General features: G+C 42.9%; 2 protein-coding genes across 4 annotated transcripts in view; one reads left to right on the forward strand and one right to left on the reverse strand.

Moving 5' to 3' along the window:
- Positions 1-6: 6 nt before the first annotated feature.
- LOC135091766 (U1 small nuclear ribonucleoprotein 70 kDa-like) lies at positions 7-11847 on the reverse strand. Of its 3 annotated transcripts, none has more exons than XM_063989709.1 (10): positions 11704-11847; positions 10104-10255; positions 9260-9505; positions 8876-8957; positions 4699-4800; positions 3532-3640; positions 3193-3300; positions 2656-2805; positions 2385-2461; positions 7-1656 (listed from the first exon to the last, which is right to left on the reverse strand). In XM_063989709.1, exons 2-10 carry the CDS (start codon positions 10245-10247, stop codon positions 1529-1531), a joined length of 1146 nt encoding a protein of 381 aa, XP_063845779.1. In that variant the 5' UTR covers positions 10248-10255; positions 11704-11847; the 3' UTR covers positions 7-1528. The 3 variants fall into 3 exon arrangements, with proteins under 3 accessions (XP_063845779.1, XP_063845780.1, XP_063845781.1); XM_063989710.1 differs by having other exon boundaries at positions 11646-11804; XM_063989711.1 differs by lacking the exon at positions 11704-11847 and adding an exon at positions 11075-11153.
- Positions 11848-12364: 517 nt separating this feature from the next.
- LOC135091768 (NADH dehydrogenase [ubiquinone] 1 alpha subcomplex subunit 6-like) overlaps positions 12365-12790 on the forward strand; it is a 2423-nt gene continuing 1997 nt past the window's right edge. Inside the window, exon 1 of the mRNA XM_063989713.1 lies at positions 12365-12542. Coding sequence (XP_063845783.1) covers positions 12380-12542 — 163 coding nt within the window. The 5' untranslated portion in view covers positions 12365-12379. The remainder of the gene's footprint in view (positions 12543-12790) is intronic.

Below are 12790 nucleotides of genomic sequence, written 5' to 3' on the forward strand. Positions count from 1 at the left end.
CTAATGTTTTACCTTCTTAATTTATTAGCAATCGTTCGTACATTTTTCTTGTTGGGCAAGAACTTCCAAAAGTTCAGATACATCCTGAAGCCCACACTGAGGAATTAATAATAAAAATACAGCACATGTAGCTATGTCATCCCTAATTAAAAAAGATCCTAAACATATCTGTCCACAAGTCTCCTGCGGCAAGAACACTTCTCTTACATGGATGCTAAAGTCACACACACACCTGACACAGATGATCCTAGGCTCCAAAACACTTACGTCACTGATGAATTATACACTTGACTACAGAGCTGAGTGACAACCAGAATTGTGTGATAATGTACAGGTGGCTGCAGCTGCCCAGAGAAGCAGCACCTCAGCACCCAGAGCACCCAAAGTGAGTGCAGGTGATCAGTCTTGTCGGCCTGATACAGTCAGAATGGACACCAGGGTTTTGATCCAAGTCTTTAACATACAGCTACTTCACTCAATGTCTCAACTTCAACCAGATATTCAATCCAGATACATGTCAAAAAATTTCTGTGCAAGACGCAGCAGTACGTGGAGAGTAATAAAAAAACGTGAGGTGGAAAACTCTAATACTAATGCAGAAGGGATATGAAGAGGTGTACTCCCAATAACCCTGAGGTATTGCACAACTTAATATTTAAGCCTTTAAACCAGTCAAAACAAAGCCTGTACTGAAATTGTCTTAAGAATACACTACAGCATTAAAAAAAAGTTTCATTCAGCAAATTGTGAGCATCAACAAAGTCTTGCACATACAATTATACTACTTGTCCATACACACACAAAGGGAGGCTTTCTGAATCAATTATAACCCTGGTGTACTGTTGAAACACACTTGGAGGAACCACAAATAAAAGATACCAAGCCGGTCTGACCCACCTTCATTGTGATCTCTCTGTCCTGCCAACGTACTACTTACCACTGCGTCTCAACAGGCAATGTCTAGCACAGGCTGGTATACGTATTCAAAGTGGCCATGTTGCAACTGGTAAAGAGGATGGTGTTATCTTACTATGACGTAATACATTTGACATTATCTCCAGCAAGCTTTGCACTTTGTACCAAGATACCTCTGCTCCAATGCAAGCTACTAATGCTATAATGATTTCAACTCTGTAATCAGTTCTGCATCACTGGTTTCACTTCTCCCTCAGTAAGCAACAGCAGCAGCAGCAGCAGCAGCAGCAGCAACAAAAGAAAGAGAATCTGAACACGAGAGGACTTTCTGCCTCTACCTCACAGACCATTATTGTACTATCAACAGACTTACCGATGAACCAATAAAGGTGATGTAATGGAACCTAATCTACAGAGACCACTGTGTAATGCCTACTGGAACCTACACCTTGGCTGGCAAAGGGAGAACTGCTGCTCCTCACAATGCAACACTCCACCTCCAAACACACTGAAGGAGTAGGCATTTATTTGCCTTGGTCCTCTCCGTCATGCTCCTCCAAGGGACTGATAACCTGCTTTTTTCCCTCCCTCCCTTAAGAGTACTCCAATAAGACTAATAATCTATCTCGTTGTGGGGCTCCTCCTCCTCCTCCTCATACTTGGTGCCGTTCTTGGCCAAGCGCTCGTCCTCCTCCTTCATGGGATAGTTGTTGTAGTAGGTGCTGCCATAGTCGGGGTAATCTGCAGGCAGGGAGAGAGTGGGTGGTGGAGTGACTGGCACAGTGAGACACACTCCTAATGGCCTTACAATTCTTGCTACTCATGAAGACAAAGCCTGTTAATCCATTGGCTGTCAAGCACTTTTCACAAACTTTCCCTTTATGCCAAGTAATTTTTTTTTTTTTTTTTGTGATAAGTGTGTAGAATGATTAGAAAACACATAATTGATACATTTTGCTATTCAAGTATTATCATTTCCATTATTTGTGTTACATCCTGTAAGCCTGCGCACACCAGGGGACTAGCAGAGCAAATTCTTAAGTGCAAAGGTGGTTATAGGCATTAAGGAGGCTGAGGGCATGGAATGCAAGAGACTGGAGTGCACAGGAGTTCAACACAAGTTATGAGGGGTTGTGTGATCCTACGTGCCAAGCTACACGTACACAAAGCCAGAAATTTTGTATTTTGGCTAACAAAAATGCTGAATAGAGATAAGATAACAATTTCAAGTAAAACTAATTTGATGGATAAACTACACTTCAAACATATGCAAAGTGGAAAAAAATATCATAAGACAACAATTTCAAACAAAACAAATGCATAAAAACTTGAAATAAACTAAATATGAAATAAACTTTTAATATGAGCCAACTAAGACAGAATTATGTAGAAAACTGAGTAACTTGTGAGAGCATGTGACAAAACACCAAGCCAGAGAGAAGCACAGAACACAGGAGGAAGGCACTCACCATCCTCGGGCTCCTGTTTGATCTTTATGCCCTCTTCGCCTTCCTCTCCTGGCCCTCTCTCCCTCCTCTCACGATCCCTGTGAACATAACATGATTACTTTCCCTCTCAACTGTTTTTCCAAGATTAAGATACACAGCAAAACATCTCAATTATCAAATACATATCAGAGTCAATCAAACAAACACATATACACAAACTCAAACACTTTTTTACATTTTTTTAAGACGGACTCTGGCCAAGGAAGAAAGAAACACAGAAGGTTAGCCTCACCTGTCCCTGCGATGCTTCCTCTCTCTCGATTTTGAGCGACGCTTTCGATCCCGAGACCTGGAGCGGTGACGTCTCTTCTCCCTCTCGTCACCTTCCTCTGGCATTCCTCCTCGCTCGCGGGAACGGGAGCGACGCCTCTTACGGTCGCGGCTGTAGAAGTGAGAGGTGTGTGAACATACGTAGGAGTGACAGGTAAGGTGAACGTACAAATGAGATAAGGCTGCCAGCTTCTAGTGTTTTTGTCTTGTTAATCTACCAGCAATTGTTCATACACCTTTCCCTCTTGGGTGAAAACTTACAAAAGGCAAGACATCCTGAAGTCCACACAGTGAAGGCAAGGGAGTGATGGGTGATGAGGTGAGGAAGAGAGGATAGCTGATGAGGTGAAGGAGAGATGATGGTGAAGTGAGGCTAGGGAAAGATGAGTCATATTAAGTACAGAAGGAAAAGAGCTTAGACTTTGTGAACTGACCCTGAACAAAATTGAAAAAGAAAGCAACGAGAGAAAACAGCATGTAGATGACGTATTAGCCTTACCTGCGAGACCTCCTCCTCCTCTCTCTAGGCTCTCTTTCTCTCTCCCTGCTGCGGGAATGTCTCCTCTCCCTGTCTCGCTCACGGTCTGAACGGTCTCGGTCTCGGTCACTGTTGGAAAAAATACACTTAATAACTAATACACTAATCAAGGAATGGAGTATAAAATAATTTAAATATTCTGCATGAAAAGTCTACCGAGATTAAGAGAATCACTAGAGCCACTCACTTCAGATCAACAGATGAATTTAGGAATGGAATATGAAAAACTTAAATATTCTGCATAAAAAAACTACTGTAATGAAGAGAACCACAACAATCACAACAACAGCAAGCACTCACAGGATACGCTCCTCATCCCTGCCGCTTCCTCTCCGCCGGTCATCCTCACGGCCTGAGTGTTTGATGTTTACATCTGGCCCGCCTCTCCTGGTGCCACCGAGTCCCCCACCTGCAGGCAACACACATCAGCATAAGGAAAGCTGCAACAAGCCAGCAGACATATGCACGGCACTCCCTGTATGAGGTGAACTTTACTACAGTAAAATCCCTCTTATCTGGCATCAACGGGACCGCCGACATGCCGGATACTTGAATAGAAGTGAAATTATGTCCACAATCACCACCCTACACTCACGCATCTTACCATAACAAAGATCATCTGATCTTAATCAGCAGCTGATCTGATCAGCTGCTTAAGTGTAAGCACAACACGCTTCCTCTTTTCTACAACTTTAGGCATGATGAAGGCGTCAGGCGATAAACAGTGCACACGCGGGACTGAGTCACTGAGTAAACACAGTGCAGTGGGCTGCAGGTGGCGCGAAGCAGTGCGCTCTGGCGGCGAGGGGACAAAGTATGCCTCGCACGGGAATTTTAATCGATTTTATGAGTACACATTGATTTTTTATTGATTTTAAGGCTCGGGGAAAAATGTGCCAGATACTCGAATGTAGGATGAGAGGGATTTTACTGTATATCCAACTCAGTTATGCATATCTAGATCACTGTGGGTGTACATGTTAAAGATTCACAGCTGAATAAATCAACTGACAAATAAGGAAAGACAGGAAGCATCTTACACATCTTCAAAAAATGCAATGTAAAATGCTAACACTGTCTTTGTTGTCAATATGGATGAGCACATAAAACCACAAAGCAAAAATAAAATCAAAACACATCCATGCCTTCAAATAGAGAGAAGAGATCTGAACTCACCTACACCAATGAACCCAAAGCCCAGAAGCAGGAGAGGACAGAGGAAGGAAAACGAACACAATATTATAACTGACACTCAGAAGAATTCACACGTGTACCACCGCTCTTACTCAGGAGAAATGTATTCATCAGTGCAAATCAGAATGGTTGCAAAGGAAGCATCATGTGATATAATACAATACACAGAACACTTAGAGGAGTTATAGCAGGCCAAAGAAGTGAGGAACAAGAGACCGTTGGTGAGGGAGGCACGGCACATCTACCACAGCTGCCAGACACTCGGACACTCACCAAGGCGTCGCGGCAGCCAGCCCTTAACTGTCCTGGCGCGCTCCACGTCCACCAGCACTCTGCGGTTGTCAATTTTCTTGCCATCTGCGTGCTTGTAAGCCGCTGCCGGGTGGAAGACGAGGCGTTAACAGTGACCAGAACCCTGCATGACCCTTGGGTGACCTGATCCCTACTGTTGATATTCACAAACAGAAACAAAAGGGAGTGTTGATTGACCCGTCCTGTGCTGCTGCTGATGGTCTCCCTCTCGCCGGCGCCCTGTAGTTTAGCCTCTTGGGCCAGACACACCCACTTATGCATGTGAGAGCAGGGAAGGATGGGACAGGGAAGGCTTGGGGAAAGGTGGGCGTGGGGAGGTTAAGGATCCACGGCATTAGAAGGACAAGGCAGCTGTGGTGGTGGTGATGGTGGTGGTGGTTACTGGGATAATGAGAGGGACAGGAAAGGACACTCACTTCATCATAAAAACAGATGGAAAAAAAAAGACGTGGTATATAAAAAAAAGTTTTGACTCAAACAGTACGCAATGGTTTCCACAGCACCCAAAATGGTATGTAAGTGGCTTCAACTTTTCTTAGAGATCTTTTACACATCAACTAAGTCATGATTGCTTGCTTGACTGAAGGCTCTTTGATGGGGGGTTGATTATAACTTGTCTTTTGTTTGGCTGATTGACTTGAATTTAGTGAACATGAACTAGGTAAAGAAAACGTGTTACCTGAGCCATACCTTCAGCACCCGGAGGTGAAGGATGGGGGGAATTCCCGTCATTTCCACCGAAGGGGCGTTGCAATACTTACCCCACTTACCCAAATTTTTTTGTTTTGATATATTCAAACAAAACAGAAACAACAACAATGATAAAAAAATAAAATAAAGTAGTCAGATAAAAATGTACATTACTCTAAAAAATTTTAAACAATCAACTTTACAAATTTTTCTTTCTCATTTGTTTTGTTAAGAGAGAAAAAAAATAATGAGAGCAATTATGAAAACAAGACTAAGAAACAAGATCTTCAAATTATGGAAGCCTTGAGGCCTCAGCTCTGCACCAACCAAACCTTCCTCTACACTTACCCTCGGACTCAACTTACCCACCAAACTCACCTAAAGCGATGCCAATCAAAACTTACCCACGGCAGACACTGATGCAAACTACACCCAGCCCACTTACCCATGACACTCACCTACTTGTGGCAACACACTTACCCATGGCAGCCTATGATGCCTCCCAACCCATGCCACTTACCCACTCTTGCCAATTACTTCATCCCTCCTCTTGACTCAGGCTGCATTCCCTCCCCTTCCCCTGACGCACGCACTCACTCCTTCAATTTAGGTGCTTCTGGTCCCTCTAGCCACTTACCCTCACCATATTTTATCATACTTCACCCCTCCTCTTGAATTGTGGTGCATTCCCTCTCTTCTGTTCCCTCAATACCACATTGCACTTCACATGGCACTCTTCCCTGTCCTCCCTACACTCATGTGGTTACTGCCAGAACTGTCTCCAATCAAACCTCTCCTTTGCTGCCCCTGATGACTGACGGCCTTGGTAATGAACTGTCACCACATGCCTCCGCCTTACCACCACTGCACCACAAGTCCTCTCCAACTCAATTCCTGCCCCAAATCATCCCCAAACACTATTGACCACTATAATGTTCCCTCAATCAGTGAAAAGTTCCCACTCCCATCAGCAAACTACACACTACATGCTAAAAATCAACTAAACCTTTGTTCTATACCTCACAAAGTGAAGTGACTGGGAGCTCAACATAATGCAACGCAGACGCTCCTGAGATGTGTTTGGCTCAGAGAGGGATGAACCCATCTTGCTGTTCACACTGTTGTGTGGTGCATCCAGACTTACCAATGCTTCTGAGGTGTGTGTGTGTGTGTGTGTGTGTGTGTGTGTGTATTTTCTACTGACAAAAACTACCTGATATAAAAATATAGACTAAAACACGGGAAGATCTACAAGTTGCACTCCTTTACACTCTAGTCCTGCACACTGAAGGGCACTCTCTTCCCCAGAAACCAAGACTGCCCCACCACCTCCCCACCACCCCTGGGACGGCTAACCCTAAGGTGCCTGCACCATACTTCAACTGTCTATCACAAAACAAAAGGACTTTTACTCATGCTAATGCTGAGACTTTTCTTTGAGTTTACATAACATTCTTGAGGCAAACTGTAACCAGAGCAGATTTCCCATAATATAACTTAGACCCTTAATTGATGGTACATTTAAGGTCAAAGTCAGTCTGGCAGAAAACAGCAAAAAATGAACAGCCAAGAGCTGGGGATCCACAGCAAAGATGCTGAACCGCTGTTATTGGTCCCAGGGAAGAGGATGAGGCACAGACCCTCACCACCACAACCCAAGCGCTGCAGGGAGGCACACCACCTCCCTGCCTCTCACCCGCCCCCACACACCCCCTACTTGGGCTCATGTAATCAAGGCGCAGTGACAGACATAACGGGGGAGGGGTAAGCTGCACTCCTCAGTGACTCCTTCTGACAGATTATGGGATTCTCATCATGAGCTGCTGGGGCAGAGAGAGAGAGAGAGAGAGAGAGAGAGAGAGAGAGAGAGAGAGAGAGAGAGAGAGAGAGAGAGAGAGAGAGAGAGAGAGAGAGAGAGAGAGAGAGAGAGAGAGAGAGAGAGAGAGAGAGAGAGAGAGAGAGAGAGAGAGAGAGAGAGAGAGAGAGAAACAGTTTGAATGAAGGAACTACCAGGTCAAATCCTCCCATGATCTGGAGTGAGGTTGAGAACAATGCCCGGAGGCCTAGAGAGTCAAGAGCCACTGTTATGAATAAGGGGAATCATAGATAGCACTGCATGAGGCGGTCTGCTGCCTCGACCACAACAGAGGTCATTGCCTGCTCCTGTGTTGGGCTTACCACACATACAAACCTAGAGCCGTGAGTGCTCATAGGTAGCGCGAGCATACTAGCCAGCACGGAAGATCGGCTGTACAGGGTGAATGAAACAAAATGCATTAGTGTGGGACCTCAAAAAAGCTGCATCAACATTATAACAATATAAAAGAAAAAAAAAAACAACAGATGTAGTAGAGCTGGTATGTGTAAAATTGGTAATAAGATACCAGAGTCCTTTTTTTCCGCCAGCTGACACCAGTTGCTTTGGTCACCTGTTGGTCATGTAGAACACATCAGAAAACATTATGTCACACCTGAGATCACACGCACATACACACACACACTCACGCCCGCAGGCACACAGATTCACGCCAGCCAGGTGATGTGATAAAACACATTTCCATAAATTACATACAGCTTAACACTAAGAAAACATATGAGAGTTTTCCTTCACTATCAATAAGTATACCAGCCAGTGATAATAAAGAGGGCCAAATTAATTCCGTATACAGCAACACATCGAGATAGGAACACCAATGCTAGAAGACTGACACTAAGATACCAAAAGAGAGAGAGAGGTTCCTAGTATCTTGAAAGGGCACAATAACACAACATAACTAACAAGATCCTGGTTCAGTTTCATCATGAACTGTTCAATAATACACAAACAAATGATGATTAAGAAGCAGCTAACAGTCACTTCCTAACACTCTCAGGTGAAATATGAGTAGAGAAATGCATCAAGAGGTACTGTGATCAAAAACAATCCTATCACTTCCTCTTCTTTCACTCATGAAGAGATAAAAACAACAAGGAAATAATTCATGTTTGTTTTCCTATTTTGGTATCAGAGAATTCTATATAAATCAATACATGTGAAAATATCTCTGGTCTACACATTATCACCTATGATTGAGACAGAGAGAGAGAGAGAAGACCACCACAAAACTCCTGAACCAAAACTCTGGCACTGAATCATCACAAGGAAACATGAAACAAAGCAACACTATAAGGAGGAACACCAGCACACTGAGATAAAAACACTGATGGAACTAAAACAGGACACAGATAACAGTAGACACAACAATCTCAACACAGACTTTAGGGCAAAAAGAAGGGGGGACCTATACAACACACCAAAGGCAGATCACCACTTTAAAGACACCAGCAAACCTCAGAGACACCAAAAAATGCCTGATAGGACAAAACCAGTAATTTCAGCTCTCTCTCTCCCCCTCTCTCTCTTCTATCAATTGTGCAGGGGTGGGTGTCCAAGGCAGCGGGTACTCACAGTGCATGTCTCTCTCGTGTTCGTACTCGATGAAGGCATATCCCCGAGGCTTCCCTGTCTTGACGTTGTGAATCATGACGATCTGTTTGTGGGAGAGAGACAGAGGGAGGGGGGGGATTCAGAAAAATCATGAAAGTTTTAGCCAGTTATCCTTAGTTGTTTATCTTATTGTATGAGATAAACACACACACACAAACACACACACACACACACACACCTTAACCCTGCTGTATACTAAGAAATTAAAAAAATATACACAAACACTAAACTTAAACACATGCACTTTCTTTACCATACTGTATATAAGATAAAACACTAACACAACTTCTTAATCACCATGTACACAACAAGATGAAACACCCACACATACACATAAATACACACCTTCTTAATAGGGCCATAAATCTCAAACTCTCTCCTAAGCTTGGATTCTGAAGTGTCATAGTTGATGCGAGAAACAAAAAGAGACTTGTAGGGGTCAGAGGTGGCGGCCTCGTTGTTGTGAGGGTCCCAGAGCGCTATTTCCTGCTCCAGCTTGTACTGCATCTGTTCCGCCTTCTCCCTCCGCTTCCTCTCCAGCCGCTCCTCCCTCGTTTCCACTCTTGTAGGAGGTGGTGTGTCCTTGGGGTCCTAAATGAGGGGGTGTTTTAGCTATTCTATATATTTAATTCCTTTCAGATGTGTGTGATAGAAGTGTTAAGTAAAAATGAATGGGGTTATCTATTGCTATGTCCTTTCAGATGCATGTCACAAGTAATGGAGGTAAATAAAAGTGGTCATATTACAGTGGACAAGACAGTGCCACAGCAAGTAGAGAAGAAGAGAAAAGAAGGAACATTTTATCATTTTCATGCCATAATGTCTGCAGGAGGCACAGCAAAAAATAAGTAACTAAGTAAATAAATAAGAAGTATCCCATTAGCAAACAATAAAAAAACAAATAAAAGTCACATTACAATATTCTACGGCACAACTTCTGAAGGAGACAAAACAAAAGACAATACAAGCACACTATTACCAGACAAAAAATAAATAAACAAACAAATAAACAAACAAATAAATGAATAAATAAATAAACAAATAAGTAAATAAATAAATAAATAAACTCAGGAACATCACATCATCACAGGTAACAACGTCTGAGGAAAGCCCACCAGATCACCACAAGTAGAATAACAGAAGAATACCAAACAACACCAGGAAGACAACACGACAGCTGCCCACGCACCTCAAACCTGGTGATGAAGCTGGCCACTCCAGAGTATCCATCCGTGGGCTTCTCCCAGGTGAGCTTGTCCACAGGGGGCAGGTAGGGGATGGGGTCCCGCGGGGCAAACAGTGCCAGCAGGTTTGGGGGAAGGTACTGCGTCATCTTGCTTCCTGACAAACAAAAAGGTGGGATATGTTATTGAAAGGTGGTTAAATTATTCATCTGCTATTGGTTAGTATTCGAATATTGGTATGGCGGCCCACAAGACTGTCCCTTTCCACCTCCTCGCCCCGCTGCTGCTGCCCCAAGGTCTGCCACTATTAATGCATTAGTGGGTGGATTACATGTGATGCCTGTGGTGCTGGCAGGGTCAGTGCGGGTTGGTGTGGGGTCACTGTGTCAGTACGGGGTCACTGTGTCAGTACAGGGTCAGTGTGTCAGTACGGGGTCAGTGTGTCAGTACAGGGCCAGTGTGGGTCAGTATGGGTCAGTGTGGGGTGTGGTTTCACCCTTCACCTACCTATGTGTGTTGGCAGTATTACAAGACTGGCTGGTGATGGTGTACCTACTAATGTCACACTAGGCACACCAGTAGACACCCTGGTATTTCAACTACACTACTGTCTGAGGTGGTCATGGCATTGTGTGATGGTTTAAAAGGCTCTATGGGATGGACAGCATGAATGACCTTGTAACTTGTGGACTGTTGGCCAGAATTAATATTAGTGCTATTTAATATTTAAGGTACTTCAATTTGGACCTGAAGATTCACAAGGTCAGGGAAGTAAGGGACAGAGAAAGTAGGCAACATTATAATCATAGGGTTGGTGGATACTGAGGTTGCCAAAGTTGGGGCTGTTTGTTGCCATGTCCAGCCACTTCATTTACTGGGTCGTGGGGATGAAAGCACAATTCAAGATGGTGAGAGAACAAACTTGTCACTTCCTATGAGCTGAAGCAGAGTAATGAATATGAATTTGTTTCCATACCCTTCTTGTTTCGTGGTGTTGCCTCTGCTGTGCGTGTGTGTGTGTGTGTGTGTGTGTGTGTGTTTGGTGCTTTGTCTGGGCCGCCCCGTGTGGGAATCCTGCGTGGTAGAGATAAATTGATGGCTTTCATTTAAGGATTTGGTTTGCTTAAGTTTGGTTTCGTTGGTTTAAGTGAAAGTTAATTCAGTTCATTAATTTCACTGATTCATTTTCTTATTTTTTTTCTCGTTTTCTAGTTCTTTTGCTTGTAAAATTCGCATACCCTTTGTTTTTCCATTTATTAGATCTCTAAAAATAATAACATACGGTCAATGTATCAAAAATATCCATCGCAAGCAAATTACTAAGAAAATATACATCTATTTGATAAAGATAAGTAAATATATCTTGGAATTAATTAGATGCTGAACCATTTGATATTAGTGATGGATGGACAAAATTAAGGATAGAATTTACGGGGAGAGAGAGAGAGAGAGAGAGAGAGAGAGAGAGAGAGAGAGAGAGACGGAAAGACAGCCACAAAATCGCAAATGAAAACATAGCCACCCACAACACACACAAAAACACTCACTTCTAACCGTCACTTCACGCCATAACTCTCCCTCAACACACACCAGGTACGTCCTCACCTTGTGATCGCCCAGTAAACTCTCAATAATACACGTGAAGGAGGAAACAATGGTAAATAACACGCCGCTTATCCGCGTGGCTAAGACACCAACATGGCGTCAATGCAGCTGGGAAGATTCGTTTCGGTGCTAAATATTTACTTAATACTCCTCAGAATATTATTGAAATTATATAAAAAATGAAGATAAAAGACCTTAAAGGAGTATAAAAGAAAAGAAGGAGGGGGTGATATAGCTAGGTTGATTTATTTCGGCTCCATATGATGTCCATAATATCCCACGGAATATTATTAAAACAATATTAAAACTACAAAATAAACTTAGACGTAATTTTAATGCCTTAAAGAGAAGAATTTTTAGTCAATGCACACCAGAAGATTTGTCTCGGCTCAAAACTAACTCCACATAATTCATTTAACATCAATGAATACAAATAACTGTTTATCTAAATTTTACACTTACAATACATTAAATATTTGATATTAAGACAAAAAAGAGAGAAGGAAAGAGATGATGAGAGGTGTAATCGTAATTATACATAGAAAAAAAAACATGCAGGGATGGAGGCAAATAAATTCTTAGATTGGATTCACACACCACAAGATTTTTTACGGTTAAACTTACCTATACAACATTAAAACACTGAAGGAGAGGGAAAGTAGGAAAAAAAGGACACATGAGGAAGAAGAGGATCACAGTCAGCTGTTGCAAGATGGCCTCCAAATTAGCAAGGGCTGGTGTTCGGCAAGTGAAACCCATCCTGTCTGTGGACCATGGGGAGGCCAGGCAACGTGTCCTCAACCTGTACAAAGCGTGGTACCGCCAGCTGCCATACATAGGTCAGGAAGGGAGAGAAAGGCGCAATCTGTTGGCTAAGACAATTCCGGTGCTTGCCTGCCAATTGTTGTTATCATTAGTACCTGTTATTCTTTGTGTGGTCATTAATAGTCTTGAAAGATGCATTTTTAATTAGTTTGTATAGGTTCCATAGGTCAGGAAGCGTGAAAAGACCTTATTTATTGCTCTAGACTGCCCCGCCACTTGTCTGTCTGATTTTTATTTCCAGTTATTTATTTACGTAAAAAGA

This window comes from Scylla paramamosain, chromosome 38, assembly GCF_035594125.1.
Source record: "Scylla paramamosain isolate STU-SP2022 chromosome 38, ASM3559412v1, whole genome shotgun sequence".
Lineage (NCBI taxonomy): Eukaryota > Metazoa > Arthropoda > Malacostraca > Decapoda > Portunidae > Scylla > Scylla paramamosain.